At 43.8% G+C, this 18,458-nt stretch overlaps 1 protein-coding gene across 1 annotated transcript in view; it reads right to left on the bottom strand.

Moving 5' to 3' along the window:
* The window catches only part of LOC144579045 (uncharacterized), a 120,912-nt gene extending 109,164 nt beyond the window's left edge, over nt 1–11,748 (bottom strand). Inside the window, exon 1 of the mRNA XM_078347984.1 lies at nt 10,990–11,748. Coding sequence (XP_078204110.1) covers nt 10,990–11,600 — 611 coding nt within the window. The 5' untranslated portion in view covers nt 11,601–11,748. The remainder of the gene's footprint in view (nt 1–10,989) is intronic.
* Nucleotides 11,749–18,458: the final 6,710 nt, after the last annotated feature.

Raw genomic sequence — 18,458 nt, 5'->3', positions numbered from 1 at the left:
TTTGAGCACATCTGTACATCAACAAAGAAACTCTTAATTTTTTTTCTGTAACAAAATACAACTATCAGCTGGGTACAGTGACCCATGCCTGTAATCATTTGAACTATGCTGGGGACTACGACTTCCAAACCAGCATAGTTCAAAGTTTCTGACAGAGAAAGAAAAATACTGCAAATGAGTTGATGGTCATGCTCACTTTCACCCCTTGATGCCCAGATCCGTGTAATCTGGCTATGGAGAAACAGCATCATATAACGACCTCAGATTCAAAGCATGTACAATACACTATAAGACAGAATGCTGTTGTTTTGGAGTGCTGTCTCCCAACTGGCACCATAACTGAGTTTTCAGTAATCTATTCCAACTTTCAGTTAGGCCAGCTGCTTCTAGATGTTGGAGTATGTGGGTGGTAAGACCAATCGATTCCTTCCATAGACATGAACTCATTGCTATCCTTCATTTGCTGCGAAATGAGCTCCTTGATGAGAAACAACGCTGTGCAGAATACCAAGATGATGAATAGGGCATTTCGTAAGTACACAGATAGTAAGGCTAGCTGAAGTAAAACAGGCAGGGAAGTTGAATCCATATTCAGAATACATGCCTATTCCAGTGAGGATTAATCTGTTTCCTCTATGAAGAAAATGGTCCAGTATAATCAACCTGCCACCAGGTGGCTGGCTGGTTCCCGAGGACTAATTGAAGAGCTTAGTGTTGGCCTCTTCAAATGGTGGGGGACCATTTGAAGGCGTTAGTGTTGGCCTCTGCTGTTGACAAACTAAGTACACATGGTGGTGTTCGCTAGGTCAGTTTTGGTAAGTGGGGGCAGTCCCTGTTTTTGAGCCCATACATAGCCTCCATCCCTGCCACTGTGTCTACTTTGTTTACAGTCCGTTGAGCAAGCACTAAGGAAAGAGATGGACTTATATTCACTGAGAGTGTCATTTTGTCCACCTGACTGTTAGGCACCTCCTCTGCAGTCCGTAGCCTTGGCTCACTGGATAGCAGAAAAGTTACTGTTTTGCCATGGTCGTGAAACTTACCTGAAATCTGCCCTTCAGAACTTACCAGAGGTCTTCCCTCTAGGGTGCAAGAGACAGCCATTCACTGGGAGGCATCTCACTGGAGGCACTCGGCTACAAAACTGCCCAAGAGGATGCAGCAGCAAGCTGCTACAAGGAGGAGCTATTACTGAATGCTAGAGAAGCTGTGGGCACCAGACCCAGAAGGGAAGCCCTTCCTCCCGCAATGTCTTTCTAGCGCCTCCTGCTGACAAATTGTAACCTAATGCCTATTGCTAAGCAGTGTTTCCTTATTTTTCCTCCTGTGATTTGGTTTATCAAACACTGTTTCTACAACTTAAAATTAAACTAAGGAATTAGATGAACTCTTCCTTACACACAGGTGAATTAATCTTTGCCTTCAAATCCTCTTGCTATGTAATAATTGTCAGAATTTGCAAGAAGTTATGTTTTAATTTTATTCTAATCATTTTCTTGAGGAGCATCAAGATAAAATAGAAGAACAGAGTCAGGAGATACAAAGTCCAAGATGGGTTCTGCCATTTACTATCTGGCTACATTGGGATAAACATTTTCACAGTGGGGGACTTTAGCTTTGTCATCTAGCAAAGGAAGGAGGCAGAACAACTGCTCAGTGCATTTCTTCCAGTTTGCCTATTCTCATTCCAGTTTCCTGCTTCTGGGAAATTTTATGAATGTGCTGAGTGATGATTAATTACAGACCACATTCATTTCCATTTCATCTCCTCCACAAAGTACAGCCTTATATTTTCCTGTGGTTATAAATACACCCCATTATAGCCTTATATTCTGTTTACCATATTTTGTTTTGACCTTTGCCTAGGGGCAGATTCCAACAGCATCAGGCAGTTGGATAGAAGGATTTGTATATTCAAAATTGTGGCTTGAATCTCTCCACCCAGATATCACTGATGTTGGTTTCCCTGGTGTCATAATCTACCCTCCACCCAGACTCGCCACCTTCCTTAGGCCCCTTTCCTCTAATCTCTGCCTTAAGGAAATAGATTTAAAAGTCTCCTTTCATGTTACGTAGCAGTCACAGGAGGGTGAGTTTCAACAAATTGCTAGCTGGCAAAGTGTGCTGGGTTGAATACCCCCCAAAATCTGTGTCCACCTTGAACCTCAGAATGTAACCTTATTGGAAATGTACATTTTTTGAAGATGTAATTAATTAAGATGAGGTCATACCTGACTGTTAGGGTAGGCCCTAAAGACAATGACAGATATATATATATATATTTTTTAAATTTAATAGAGACAGGGTTTCATCATGTTGGCCAGGCTGGTCTCAAACTCCTGGCCTCAAATGATCTGCCCGCCTCAGCCTCCCAAAGTGCTAGAATCACAAGCATGAGCCACTGTGCCTGGCCTGACTGGTGTCTTTTTAAAAGATGATATGTGGAACCACACTGAGACACAGAGGGAAGAAGGCCATGTGATGCCGGAGGCAGAGATTGGAAAGACGCAGCTGCAAGCCAGGGAATGTCAAAGACTGCCGGCAACGAGCAGGAATCATACAGACAAGGAAGGCTTCCTCCCTAGAGCCTTCACTGAGGGTATGGCCTTACCAGCACCTTGGTTTTAGACTTCTAGCCTCCAGAACCATGTGATAATAAATCCCTTTTGTTTCAAGCCACCAAGTTTGCAGTAATTAGTTACAGTATGAATTTCCTAGGGAGGGAACTAATAAGGGAATCACCTCACATATCACTATTTAGTTCTAGTCTATGGAGAACCAACTCAAAGATGAATACATGGAGCCCCATGCCTTGGAAGAGAGGTGGGAGCAAGACTTCATATGGGATAGTGTGCAGAGCACCCAACGTTATAGCAGACCCTGAAGTTCCAACATGTCTCCTTCTCATCATGCTTTACTGTCTTTCCAGACGTGAATTTTCAGTATTGGATGAGATGTATTCACTTCATTTCTTCACATTCAAATTGTCATGAAGCCATTATTATTATTATTATTTTCAAGATGGAGTCTTGCTCTGTCACCCAGGCTGAAGTGCAGTGGTGCAAACTCGGCTCACCACAACCTTTGCCTCCAGGGTTCAAGCATTTCTTCTGCCTCAGCCTCCTGAGTAGCTGGAATCACAGGCATGCTCCACCATGTCCAGCTAACTGTGTGTGTGTGTGTGTGTGTGTGTGTGTGTGTGTGTGTTTAGTAGAAACAGGGTTTCACCATGTTGGTTAGGCTGGTCTCAAATTCCTGACCTCAGGTGATCCACCTGCCTTGGCCTCCCAGAGTGCTGGGATTATAGGTGTGAGCCACTGCACCCAGCCCCATTAAGCTTTTTATTCCAAAGTAAATCCTCCTCATGGATTATCTGTCTTCTCTGGTAAATATGCCTTTAAATCTGTCTGAATCATCTTCATTAAATTTCAGATTTAACATTTTGACCTCATCCTTCATTTCTTCCTGTTTACCCTGGGCTCCCATTACAAATATGAATCAAACTTCACATCTGCTTGTTTCCCGTCCACTCTCATAAGCCCATTGCTAGTAGTGAACTGACTCTTTTATCAATATGTTCCTCTCCTTTTTTTTTGTTATGTTTTTATGCAGCATGGACATAGAGAACACAAGGATAAATGAGATGCAGACCCTGCAATGTGTACACGAGTGAAACAGACACATCATAGAAGATCCAAAATTTCTGTTGGAGAGAATAGGTGAATGGCAGTGCTAGTCCAGGAGAGAGAAGATACAGGAGAAAAGAGGCAAGCAGAGGGAAAGGAGGAAGAATTCATGATAAAACAAGCAGTTACGTTTAGTAGCAGTCAACTCTATGGAGAGGAGACTCAAAAAAAGAAAGGTCAGACTCAAGATATAGGTTGGAACTAATTAGTTTAGATATGGTAGTTGAAGCCTTTTACGTGGCAATAGATGAGCTAGCCACAGAGAGCCTATGGCATGAAAAATGCAGGAACTAAAGGCAGAACAATGGAGAACACTAATAATATGTGAGGTTGCAGAACAAGAGGAACAGCCAGGAGTGTTTAGAGGATGGAGGAGAGAATTCATTTTCCTTTCTTTCTCCTCCAGCTGCCCAAGATGCCAAAGGGAAAGAAGATGGCCACAGCCCCTGCTGTCTCGAATAAGCAGGAAGCTAAGAAAGTAGTAAATTCCTTGTTTGAGAAAAGGCCTAAGAATTTTGGCATTGGACTGGACATTCAGCCCAAAAGGATCTCCCTTGCTTTGTCAAATAGCCCAGCTATATCTGGTTTCAGCGGCAAAGGGCTATCTCCTATGAGCGGCTGAAAATGCCTCCTGTGATTAACTAGTTTGCCCAGACCTTGGACTGCCAATGAGCTCCTTAACTGCTTAGGCTGGCCCACAAGTACAGACCAGAGACCAAGCAAGAGAAGCAGAGGCTGTTGTTGTTGGCTGAGAAGACAGCTGCCAGCAAAGGGGACGTCTCCACTAAGAGGTCACCTGTCCTTTCAACAGGGTTAACACTGTCACCACCTTGGTGGAGAATGAAAAGGCTCAGCTGGTGGTGACTGCACATGATGTGGCTCCTGTAGAGCTGCTGTCTTCCCTCCTGCCCTGTGTCATAAGATAGGGGTCCTTACTGCATTATCAAGAGGAAGGCAAAATTGGGGTATCTAGTCCACAGGAAGACCTGTACCACTGTCACCTTCACACTGTCTAACTCAGAAGACAAAGCTCTGACTAAGCTAGAAGCAGCTACCAGGACTAATCGCATCAAGTGATTCTCCCATCTCAGCCTCCTGAGTAGCTAGGACTACAGGCCTGTGCCACCACACTTGGTTAATTTTTTTGTAGAGATGAGTGGGGTTGCCCTATGTTCCCCAAGCTGGTCTCCAATGTCTGGGCCCAAATGATCCTCTAACCTTGTATTTTGTTTTTCTTTTTAATGTTTTAAAACAAACTTTAAAAGTTAACAACCAATTCAATTTTAAAACAATAGACTAAATATAACCCATCACCAGACTGGTCATTGTCAAGATGTACAGCTTGTGCCTTCTGTTAGACCCTGCCCTGAGAAAAATACACATATGTACCTAGAAACACATATTTCAGTAGGTACACAGTAATGTCCATTAGAGCTTTCTATGCTGATGAAAATGCTCTATACTTGTGCTGTCCATTATGGTATGAGGCTATTGAGCACTTGAACTGTGGCAAGTATGACTGAGGAATTGAATTTCTAATTTTAATTAATTAAAATTTAGATGTAATTAGCCACAGGTGTCTAGTGGTTACCACATTGGGTACACAAAGAGCTACAGATCATGGGTTAAAATTCCTCTCAAATTCTTGTCTTCTCAAAGTTTTTTTTGAGACAATTCTTTATTTAGCAAATATGGAGACTCTCTACCTTGGCTGCTGTGGTAGCTTAAAAAAAATCGCCCCAAATGATATCAGGTCCTGATTCCTGGAACATTTACAAATGTTTACATCACATTTACCAATGTTACCTTATTTGGAAAAAGAAACTTTGCAGCTCCGTTTAAATTAAGAGTTTTGAGATGGATAGATTATTCTGGATTATCTGGGTGGGCCCTAAATGCAACCACGTGCATCCTAATGAAAAGGAGGTAAAGGGAGATTTGAAGATGCTGGCCTTGAAGACTGTAGTGATGCAGCCAGAAGCCAAGGAATGTTGGCAGCCAAAAAACACTGGAGGAAGAAAGGAATGAATTCTCCTCTAGAGCCTCTAGATGGAGGGTTGCCCTGCATGCTGACACTTTACACCCAGTGAAGTAGGTTTCTGACTTCTGGCCTTCAGAACTATGAGGAAATATATTTCTGTTGTTTTAAACCACCAAATTTGTGATAATTTGTTGCAGCAGCCACAGGAAAATAATACAGTTGCCCATTGGAATCACTTGGGGAGCTTTGTCTACATTATTTCATTTAATCTTCAGATTATTACGATCCCAATTCTATAATCAGGAAATGAGGATTAGAGAATTTAAGGACTTAACCCACAGTAGGTTGTTGCAGAGTCGGGGAGTGAACCCAGGTTTGTCTGTTGACTTTTGGACCTCACTGAATTTCATAAACAAGGGAACGAAAAATGTCTAAGAAGAATCCTAAGACTTCTGCCTGGAACATACAGCTAACAGCAGTTTCACTACCAAAGCAAGGAATTTGGCCTATTAAGGGTGAAAGGAGGAGAAGATGAACTCAATTTGGGATACTTCCTGATATGGTTTGGCTTTGTGTCCCCACCCAAGTCTCATTTTGTAGCTCCCATAATTCCCATGTGTTGTGGGAGAGACCTGGTGGGAAGTGATTAAAGCATGGGGGTGGGTCTTTCCCATGCTGTTCTCATGATAGTGAATGGGTCTCATTAGATTTGATGGTTTTAAAAATGAGAGTTTCTCTGCATAAGCTCTCTTTTTTTTTTTTTTCTTTTTGCCTGCTGCTATCCATGTACTATGTGACTTGCTCCTCTTTATCTTCTGCCATGATTGTGAGGTCTCCCCAGCCATGTGGAACCATAAGTCCAACTAAACCTCTTTCTTTTGTAAATTGCCCAGTCTCAGGCATATCTTTATCTGCAGCATGAAAACAGACTAATACACTTCCTTGACTGTTTTCCCAGCTTGATACTTCATTCACATTAAGGGAAAGATAAGCTCCCCTGGTTCCCTCACACAAACTCTCATATCGGTTCCTTGTGTAAAAATAAGTATATTGAAATCTAAGCTGCTGGAATTCCAAATTATTTTAGGCCTTGGAGGCTTGTTATTACTGAGCCTGAGTCACATGATAGGCACCTGTAACTTAGGGAGCTATAACCTTCTGTTTCTCTGATTATAGATTAAGCCTTTTCCCTTACCTGCATTGTTTTATAAAATGTTATAAATGGCCAAAAGGCTGCAGGGAAGACCCCCTTCCCTCTCCACTGTTGACCTTTATTATAGATTCATCTCTGTCTTACCTTTCTCACACAAGGACTTCTTGATTGTCACATTGCCTTAAGATCGAATGTTAAATATACTCTTTTAAATTGGAAAGGAAATGAAAACCAACTATAAAGAAAACACACTGCATGGAAAAGAAAACAGACGGGTGGATCATGAGGTCAAGAGATCGAGACCATTCTGGTCAACATGGTGAAACCCCATCTCTACTAAAAATACAAAAAATTAGCTGGGCATGGTGGCGCGTGCCTGTAATCCCAGCTACTCAGGAGGCTGAGGCAGGAGAATTGCCTGAACCCAGGAGGCAGAGGTTGCGGTGAGCCGATATCGCGCCATGGCACTCCAGCCTGGGTGAAAAGAGCGAAACTCCGTCTCAAAAAAAAAGGAAATAAAACTGTAACTAATTAATTTGTTACAGCCTAATTAATTTGTTGTAATCCTGAATAAATGTCTTTGTCTCCTTCCTATATAAGCAAGATTTCACTTTTAACTTTGGAACACTGATCCCATTTCTCTGGAGTCTGTGTGTCCCTGAACGGCTATTCCCAGCTTTTTGCTTGAATAAACTCTTTAAAATTGGACTCTGACACTTTTGATTATTTCAAGTTGACAAGTGTGTACCTACACTTGGACTCCTAGACATACACCCCATCCACAACTTGCTTGGAAACCATAGTTCCATTGTAGGCAAATTGCTTTTTATTTCTAAATCTAAATTTTTTTTTTTAATTTTTATTTTTGTTAACTTTTATTTTAGTTTCAGGGGTATATGTGTAGGCTTGCTATACAGATAAATTGCATGGGGTCTGGTGTAGATTATATTTGATCACCCACGTAATAGGCATAGTAGGTAGTTTTTGAATCCTCCCCTCCTCCCACTCAAGCAGGCCCCAATGTCTATTATTCCCTGTTTGTGTCCATGTGCACTCAATGTTTACCTCTTACTCATAAGTGAGAACATGCACTGCTTATAAACCTAAGTTTGTTGTTGTTGCTGTTGTTGTCATTTTTGAGACAGGCTCTCATTCTGTTGCCCAGATTGGAGTGCAGTGGAGTGATCATGGCTCACTGCAGCCTTGACTTCCTGGGCTCAAGTGATCCTCCCATCTCAGCCTCCCAAGTAGCTGAGACTACAGGTGCATGGCATTATGCCCAGCTAATTTTTGTTTTTGTTTTTTTTTTGGTGGAGATGGAGTTTTGCCACATTGCCCAGGTTAGTCTCGAACTCCTGGGCTCAAGCAATCCTCCTACCTCGACCTCTCAAAGTGCTGGGATTACAGGCATGAGCTACCATGCTTGGCGAAGCTAAATTTTTAACTTTCTAACTCTTTATCCTTTAGAAACATGGCAGCTGTGTATAACACAGCTGCTTCATGCACCTCTGGTCAAGGAAGATAAGGGTTATGTGTGTAGGCAAGACACAGATCCATGCCCCTAAAAGCTTCTACCCAGGTGGAGAGCAAATACATTGGGATGAAGGGAGTGGTGAAGTAGAGTACAGAGTGGAGAAATAAATGTCTCTATAATGTCATTGAAGAGTGATTGCCTTCTCCCTTCATTATGTTTAGAAATGGTTCGTAAAAGTCATAGAGATCTTTATATACCTATATAGGGGAAGCATTCAGATATAGAGTATGTTTGATATTTATTTTCACATGATCACACAAAATGTCCAATTAAGTGCAGAGTTATTGATGACAGCATCCCATTCACTTTCTGATTCAGTCTATCCAAAACCCCTCAGATGTCCACATAAGCCACTGTCAAACTTACTCATACTCTGAAAGACACACTGTCTACCCAATCATCTGTCAGCCTTCCATCTAAGCAAGCGCCAGCCTCCCAAGTGTTTCCAGAATCTGCCTCCATTCTCGCCCCCTCTGTGCTAGTTCAGACCTCCACCAGCTGCATCCTGGATCTTTGCAACAGTTTCAGAGTTAGTCACTGTCTTGAGTTTTGCCTCCCTTCAGATCTGCCCTTCACGTTGCAACCAGAGAGCCCTACCTGAATTGCAGATGTGCACATGCCACTAAGTTTAAATCTTAGTTCATAGCCCTTTACTTTGCCTGTCAAACTCCTTAAAACTAGGCTGTTGTTTGCCTCTTCAGCCACTCCCAGCCACTTATCTTGCATCTAGCAAATCTAACACCCCCACTGGTACCTCAGTCTCAAACATATCAACACCAGCTTTCTCCATCAACTCCAATCCCAATCTTTCCCCAGGACCTCCCTTCTTTGTGCTTTTATAGTATCCTGCAGTTGTCGCCATCAGAATGTTGCCACATTGTTTAGAAAAGTCAGATTATACAACTTTCTCTTTCATTAGTCTATTAGCCCCTAAAGAGCAAGAATCTATATTTTACCATTGAAAATTCCCAGTGTTTACAACTGGTATGTAGTAGGTGCTCACTCGACTAGGACCCTGTTCCTGCTAATTTCTTTCCACTCTACCCCCAAACATTAAAAAAAAAAATTAAAACAGCAAACAAAACCTGTTCTTGCTTTACCTACCCGTGAAACTTTTCTAATCAATCTTTTATGTCTGTTCCCTTTTTTGCTGTTGTTGTTTTTAACTTTGGTCCCTGATATCTAGTTGTTTGGTGGACCATACCCATGAATTCATCATCCATGACCTATTGCCACATCCCAAAGTTCCTCCTTCTCCCTGAAGCTTTTGACTGTTGTTCATATTCCCCATAAATTGTCTCCTGTGACTGCACAGCACTGCCAAGCATTATCCTTGTTTCAAATTCTCTACTGCCATGAGTCATTTAACCCACCCTACCCTCCAGCACCAGAAACACATTCCCACCTGCACTTTTGGGCTATTTGCTATTTGTGTTGGCAGCTGCCTCAGCAAAAAGTCTTATCCTGTGAAAGCCCCTTGTTTGAAGCAAGAATTTCTTCAAATTTAGTTTCATTGTACATTAATTGGGATCCAGACCTCTCCCTAGTTCCCTAGGGTCATCAACTGAGTAAACCAGCCACTTTTTTCTTCACTTCAAACTCCAGTACTAACATACTTTTTGGGGGACCGTCATACCAAAAGGTGTTTTTTGTTGTTGTTGTTATTGTTGTTTATTAATTAGCAAGTGGTTTTCAAGCACCTCTCCCTAATTCCTGTTACATTTTCTGGGAATCCCTAGGGTAAGGGGCCAGAGGAGGAAGCCACTAGGTAGGGCTGTGGTGCATTTAGGCTCAAACTTTATTTTTATTTTTTTTAAGACAGGATCTCACTTTGATGCCCAGGCTGGAGGGCAGTGGCTCAGCTATGGCACTGCAGCCTCTATCTCCCCAGACCCAGGTGATCCTCACACCTCAGCCTCTCAAGTAGCGGGGACTGCATGCAGCGCCTCTACACTCGGCTAATTTTTGTATTTTTTGTAGAGATGAAGTTTCGTCATGTTGGCCAGGCTGGTCTTGAACTCCTGGGCTCATGTGATCTACCCACCTCGACCTCCCAAAGCGCTGGGATTACAGGCATGAGCCACTGCACCCAGCCTCAAACTTATTTTTCAATTCCGTTTAAGATTATCTGAGGAAATATATGTGTATATATTGTGACAAAATTTATGTGGGTCGGTCCTCATCTTTTCAAGGGCTATTGTGTTCTCCTGTGAAAGCATGGGGTTGCAGATATCAAACCTGACCCTTAAAACGTCAGTACTTGGGAGTGTAACCACTTCAGGAGTGGGAATGGTATTGGGACTGTACTCAGCGGTACACCGTTCGACCCTCTCTGTAATCCTCGGCAAGTCACAGGACACTTGAACTTATCATCTGTAAAATGGGAATAACCTTATTGAGTTATCGGAGTAAATGAATAATGTAAGGAAAAGTACTTTCCGAAGCAATAATGCTAGCTTATTGAACAGAACACTGAGCAGAATAGCAGGATTCCCACCGGTCGAGCCTCCCGGTCTCTCTCCCAGCCCCAAGTGCAAGACCGCGGCGGCTCGTCTCCGTGACAACGTTCCCGCGTGCCCGGCCCCGCCCCCAACCCGCCCCCAAGACCGGAAGCTGCTGCGAAGCGGGCACTTACCCGGTTTCTCCCCGACGGCGCCGCGTTGGCGCTTCCCCGCCGGGAGGTGAGAGCCGAGGCGTCTTGAGGGCCCCCAGGCCGCGGTCAGAAGCGGTGGTCCCCGGGCGGCGGAGCCGCGCCACCCCTCCCTCCGCGGGTCCTTGCAGCGCCCTCCACACGCGTCCCAGTCCCCCAGCCCGCTCCCCTCCGCTCCCGCAACCTCGCTTCCTCCCCTCGCGTCTGCGCACCCCTTCCCCTGGTCCTTTTCCGCGGACCCCTGGCGTCTGCGCTCCCAGCTGAACCCGCGCCCCCTGCCGGCCCCACGCGTCGTCCGCCTCCTGGCCCTGGCGGTTCCTAGCCCGGGAGGCGGGGTGGGCGCAGGAGGTCAGGGGGACTGTCGGACGCCAGCCCTCCCGGAGCCGCCTGGCCACAGCGGCGGCTAGCCGAGGGCGGCTTCCCCGCGGAAAGACCCCGGCGCCCCGGACTTTGGTCGAAGCTTCCCCGCCAGGGACCCCGTCGTGCGGTGTCGAGGGTTCCTTCCTGCTCAGGTTTAGAGCAGATTCTGCGCCTGGTGCTGAAGTGACAGGACGGCCACTCTCTTCCAGAGGCTGCTTTAGCCCGGGATCCCTCATGTATCCGTTAGGGTACCTGACAGCTCCAAACCGGTGACCTCAACCCTTCCCGACTCTCGAGTCTGGTCCCTCAGACTCTTCTGGCCCCATTTCAGGTGGGAGCGCAGCTGCCTGCCGCTGCTTCCTCCTCTGCGCTGGGACAAAGCATAGGGGATCACCCCAGGGGCCGCTGCTGCCTTTGGCCTCTTAACTACACAGTACCATGGATAAGTGTGGATGGCCTGGATTCAGACCCCAGCTTTGCCCTTGGCCAGAGTACCTGGCTTTGCTGTGACTGCATTTTCGTCTACAACATGAGGATAAAAATCTAGGGTTTTTTATGAGGATTTAAACTTTACTTTTACTAAAGTGTTTAGTTCAGTGCTTGGCACATAGTAAATTCTATTAATATGTGTATCTGCTATTATTTGTTTCATAGCACATCATTGCATAAAATTGTATCATTAATTTGGTCACAAGCTTTATGAACTCGCAGCTTTATACAGGCACTGTTGTTTCTTTAATACCTAGAACAGTACTTGAAGTGAGAAAATAAATCAAATGGCAGGGTACATAAGGAGGGAAGATAGAGGCGGATGTAGGATTTTTAAAGTAGTCATTATTTGTTGAAGCTGTGCAAACACTATCATATATCTGCTACCCAATTTTAAAAATGTGTTTAGGCTGCCCGCGGTGCCTCACGCCTGTACTCCCAGCACTTTGGGAGGCCATGGCAGAAGGATCACCTGAGGTCAGGAGCTCGAGACCAGCCTGGCCAACATGATGAAACCCCGTCTCTACTAAAATTACAAAAATTAGCCCCATGTGGCGGTGGTTGTCTGTAATCCCAGCTGCTTGGAAGGCTGAGGCAAGGCAATCACTTGAACTCGGAAGGTGGAGGTTGCAGTGAGCCAAGAACGTGCCACTGTACTCCAGCGTGGGTGAAGGACCCAGACTCTATCTCAAAAAAAAAAAAAAAAAAAATGCAATTAGTTACTGGTGATACTTAAAAGTAAAATGATACCAAATAAAGTGCGATCTTTACCCCTTTCTTGCTAACGAGCTAGTAATACTTGCAGAAATCATTGCCTTCACAAGTCACTATGATTGCGGTCGAATTTTGAATTGATACAATCTTTTACAATTTGTTTTTGATAATACATAGCAAGACAGAATTTGCTATTTTCCTTTGATCCCCAACAAGCAGATGCCTTGGGACACGCTTGAAGAAATAATGGAGAAAAATAATATATTCATAAAGATGTGCCTCCCAGCATTACTTGTAATAGTGGAATTAGAAACAACCTAAATTTTTTAAATAGGTAAGTAAATAATATGGATATGGAAGAAAAGTGGAAATACATTCAGATTGAGGAATGTGTGATTGCCTTTATTGTTGTTGTCTGTCTTTCTTCCTTCCTTCCTTTCTTTCTTTCTTTCTTTCTTTCTTTCTTTCTTTCTTTCTTTCTTCTTCTTCTTCTTCTTCTTCTTCTTCTTCTTCTTCTTTTTAATAGAAATGGGGTCCCACTATGTTGCCCAGGCTGGTCTCAAATGTCTGGGCTCAAGTGATCCTCCCACCTCTCACCTTGGCTTCCCAAAGTTCTGGGATTTCAGACAGGAGCACAGTGCCCAGCTGATTGTTTTTTTTTTTTAATGGTTCCTTTAATGTTGAAATGATGTTTTAACAGTAAAACTTGAAAAAACTCACACAAAACTACTTCCTTCATGAGACTATTTCCTTGAGCTCTTTGTAGCAGACTAAAAACGGATGGGCTCTTTGAACTGGCTCCAGAGTCATAGCATTTCCCAGGCTTCCCTTTATCTGGGAGTTTCTATGCAATCCTGGCTGATCTCTTACTGTAATATTCAGTAGCCTTGTGGGCATAGTTTTCAGAATGAATTGTGAATCACTTATGTATATGAATTAATGAGTCTTAGCTATTTGGTTCTCTTAAAGAAATATTATTTAAAAGCATGGTTTCTGGCCCAGGAATGGTGGCTCATGCCTGTAATCCCAGCACTTTGGGAAGCCAAGGCAGGTGGATCACCTGAAGTCAGGAGTTCAAGACTAGCCTGGCCAACATGGTGAAACCCCATCTCTACTGAAAATATAAAAATTAGCCAGGCGTGGAGCTGTAGCCCCAGCTACTTAGGATGCTGAGTCATGAGAATCACTTGAACCTGGGAGGCAGAGGTTGCACTGAGCAGAGATCCCACCACTGCACACCAGGTAACAGAGTGAGACTCCATCTCAAAAAAATAAAATAAAATAAAATAAGCATGGTTTCTATTAAGACTAGGGTCAGTATTTCCTATACAATGTTACATTTCTTTTTTTCTTTTTTTTTTTTTTGTGGGGGGAGGAAGGCAGGAAGGGAGGGAAGAAGGACGGTAGGGAGGAAGGAAGGGATGAAGGAAGGAAGGAAGGGAGGAAGCGGGGAGGGAGGGAGGGAAGGGAAGGAAGGAAATCAAGCAATGAGAGAGACATTGCTGACCTGGATCTAGAGGTTTACAAGTTGATTTCTTTTTTTTTTTGAGAGAAGGAAAGAAAAAAAAAAAATAAGTAAAGGAGAGGAAGAAAGAGGAAGAGAAAGAGGGAGAGTAAATGGAAATATTGCTTTATTTTGAAAAAAATTGGGTATTAATGATGGCCAATCAATGTTTCATTTAAGCTTATGGGTAGGTGTGATGTGGTATTGACAAGAATGTATATTTTGTGTATTTGAAGTGGAGAGCTCTATAAATATTTATTAAGTTTACTTGTTCCGGATCTGAGTTCGAGTCCTTGATATCCTTATTAATTTTCTGTCTCATTGAATCTAAATCTCGTATCTGGGTGTTAGGATCGTTAGCTCTTGTTGTCGCATTGATCCTTTTACCACTATATCTTTGTTGCTTTAAAATCTATTTTAGGGACTCAAGATGGCGCTGTGAGAACAACCCAGGATTGAAGCTCTTGCTGGATGCACGGAGAGGGTGAGTCGGGGAAGCATTTCCAGACGGATCTTAGTTGCCCACAGAACGGGGAAATTCCCAGGTATAAAAGAGACGCGGGACGCCAGGCAGAGGTCTCCGCTGGCGTAGCCGGCAGCTGGTGCGGCTCCGGCCCGTGCAGGAGCGCAGAGGGGCTCCACAGCGCTCCATACAAAAGCGCACTGTTACGGGTGCCCTGTTGAACTGGCAAACTAAGACCCGAGAGGGCTGAACTTGAGACCGAACGGGTCTTGAACTGTGACCCAGCCCAGGAAATCCCAGGGACTCAGCGTTTGGGGGAGCGCAGTGCGACAAACAAAACGGCGATTCCAAACGCTCCCAGTGAATAGGTTTTTTTTTTAAAGAGCAGCTCCGCGGGGGAGGGGCGTTAGCCATTACCGAGGCAATCAGCCCCTACTGAGGTACACGCCCATTGCTGACGCAGCCTGCCCCTGCCGAGGCAACCCGGTACAACCGAGAGACTCCTCCGCAGGGCGTAGCCTGAGGCAACAGGGCGGAGACCACAGCAGAAGGGCGGAGCCTGCAGGAAAAGGGCGAACCTCACACCAGCAGGGCGGAGCCTTGGCAGGCAAAAAGTGACTAGACTGCCTCCTAGCTGGGCAGGACAGTGAGGCGGACACTCACAAGGAAAGCCCCAACCCCGCCCCAGACAGAGCATCTGAGGAAAAAAAAAGGGGTTTTCTTACGAGTTAGGTTGCAGCAGAACTAAACATAGCAGCCTAGCAGCCCTGAATGAACAACAGAGCTCACAGCTCAGCACTTGAGCTCCTACAGACTGTCTCCTCAAGCAACTCCCTGACCCCTCTATATCCATAAGACTGACATTCGGCAGACATCATCCTGGGACAAAGATAGCAGTAAAAGAAACTGGTAGCATCCCTCGCTGTCCTGCAGCCGCTACAGGTGCACCCCAGACAAGCAGGGCCTGGTGTGGACCTCAGCAGTCGTACAGCGAAGGGGCTAGACTGGTAGAAGGAAAACCAAGTAACAGAAATACTCCATCATCAACAATCTGGGTGTCCACTCAGAGATCCAATCTAAAAGTCAGTAACTACACAGATGACAGGTGGATAAATCCACAAAGATGGGAAGAAACCAGCGCAAAAAGGAGGAAAACACCCGAAACCAGAACACCTCGCCACCTAGAAAGGACCAAAACTCCTCACCAGCAAGGGAACAAAGCTGGACGGAGAATGACTGTGACGAAATGACGGAATTAGACTTCAGAAGGTGGATAATGAGAAACTTTTGTGAGCTTAAAGAACATGTTTTAAATCAACGTAAAGAAACTGAGAACCTTGAAAAAAGATTTGAAAAAAGATTTGAGGAAATGATAACAAGAATGGATACCTTAGAGAGGAATATGAATGAATTAAAGGAGCTGAAAAACACAATACGAGAACTTCGCGAAACATGCACAAGTTTCAATAGCCGAATTGACCAAGCAGAAGAAAGAATATCAGAAGTCGAGGATCAACTCAATGAAATAAAACAAGAAACCAAGATCAGAGAAAAAAGCGCAAAAAGGAATGAACAAAGTCTCCAAGAAATGTGGGACTATGTGAAGAGACCTAACCTACGTTTGATAGGCGTACCAGAATGTGATGAAGAGAATGAATCCAAGCTGGAAAATACTCTGCAGGACATTATCCAGGAAAATTTCCCCCACCTAGCAAGACAGGCCAACACTCAAATGCAGGAAATACAGAGAACACCACAGAGATATTCCGCAAGAAGAGCAACCCCAAGGCACATAATTGTCAGATTCAACAAGGTTGAAAAAAAGGAGAAAATACTAAGGGCAGCCAGAGAGAAAGGTCGGGTCACCCACAAAGGGAAGCCCATCAGACTCACAGCAGATCTCTCGGCAGAAACTCTACAAGCCAGAAGAGAGTGGGGGCCAATATTCAACATCCTTAAAGAAAAGAACTTTCAACCCAGAATTTCGTATCCAGCCAAACTGAGCTTCAGAAGTGAAGGAAAAATAAAATCCTTTGCGAACAAGCAAGCACTCAGAGATGTTGTCACCACCAGCCCTGCTTTACAGGAGCTCCTGAAAGAGGCACTACACATAGAAAGGAACAACCAGTACCAGCCATTCCAAAATCACACTAAATGCTAAAGAGCATCAACATAATGAAGAATCTACAACAACTAACGGGCAAAACAGCCAGCTAGCATCAAAATGGCAGTGTCAAACTCACACATAACAATATTAACCCTAAATGTAAATGGACTAAATGCACCAATCAAAAGACACAGACTGGCAAATTGGATAAAAAGCCAAAACCCAGCAGTGTGCTGTATCCAGGAAACCCATCTCACATGCAAGGATACACAAAGGCTCAAAATAAAGGGATGGAGGAAGATTTACCAAGCAAATGGAGAGCAAAAGAAAGCAGGAGTTGCAATCCTCATCTCTGATAAAATAGACTTTAAAGCAACAAAGATCAAAAGAGACAAAGAAGGCCATTACATAATGGTAAAAGGATCGATACAACAAGAAGAGCTAACAATCCTAAACATATATGGACCCAATGCAGGAGCACCCAGATACATAAGGCAAGTTCTTAACGACTTACAAAGAGACTTAGACTCCCACACAATAATAGTGGGAGACTTTAACACTCCACTGTCAATATTAGACATATCAACCAGACAGAAAATCAACAAGGATATCCAGGGCTTGAACTCAGACCTGGAGCAAGCAAACCTGATAGACATTTACAGAACTCTCCACCCCAAATCCACAGAATATACATTCTTCTCAGCACCACATCATACCTACTCTAAAATTGACCACATAATTGGAAGTAAAGCACTGCTCAGCAAATGCAAAACAACTGAAATCATAACAAACAGCCTCTCAGACCATAGTGCAATCAAGTTAGAACTCAGAATTCAGAAACCAACCCAGAACCGCACAGCTTCATGGAAACTGAACAACTGGCTCCTGAATGTTGACTGGATAAACAACGAAATGAAGGCAGAAATAAAGAAGTTCTTCGAAACCAATGAGAATGAAGACACAACATGCCAGAATCTCTGGGACACATTTAAAGCAGTCTCTAGAGGAAAGTATATAGTAATAAGTGCCCATATGAGAAGAAAGGAGAGATCCAAAATTGACACCCTATCATCAAAATTGAAAGAGCTAGAGGAGCAAGATCAAAAAAACTCAAAACCCAGCAGAAGACAAGAAATAACTAAGATCAGAGCTGAACTGAAGGAGATAGAGACACGAAAAACCCTCCAAAAAATCAATAAATCCAAGAGCTGGTTTTTTGAAAAGATCAACAAAATAGACAGACCGCTAGCCAGATTGATTAAAAAGAAAAGAGAGAACAACCAAATAGATGCAATAAAAAATGATAAAGGGGAAATCACCACAGATTCCACAGAAATTCAAACCATCATCAGAGAATATTACAAACAACTCTATGCACATAAACTAGTAAACCTGGAAGAAATGGATAAATTCCTGGACTCCTGTGTCCTCCCAAGCCTAAACCAGGAGGAAGCTGAAACTATGAATAGACCAATAACAAGGTCAGAAGTCGAGGCAGCAATTAAGAGCCTACCACACAAAAAAAGCCCAGGTCCAGACGGGTTCACAGCCGAATTCTACCAGACACACAAAGAGGAGCTGGTACCATTTCTTCTGAAACTATTCCAAATAATCCAAAAAGAAGGAATCCTACCCAAATCATTCTACGAGACCAATATCATCCTGATACCAAAACCCAGCAGAGACCCAACAAGAAAAGAAAACTTCAGGCCAATATCCATGATGAACATAGATGCAAAAATCTTCAATAAAATATTGGCAAGCCGATTGCAACAGCAAATCAAAAAACTTATTCATCATGATCAAGTTGGATTCAT

Source organism: Callithrix jacchus, chromosome 13 (genome assembly GCF_049354715.1).
Source record: "Callithrix jacchus isolate 240 chromosome 13, calJac240_pri, whole genome shotgun sequence".
NCBI classification, from domain to species: Eukaryota; Metazoa; Chordata; class Mammalia; order Primates; family Cebidae; genus Callithrix; species Callithrix jacchus.
Note: the sequence above shows the minus strand (reverse complement) of the source record. Positions and strands in the feature narration are given on the sequence as shown.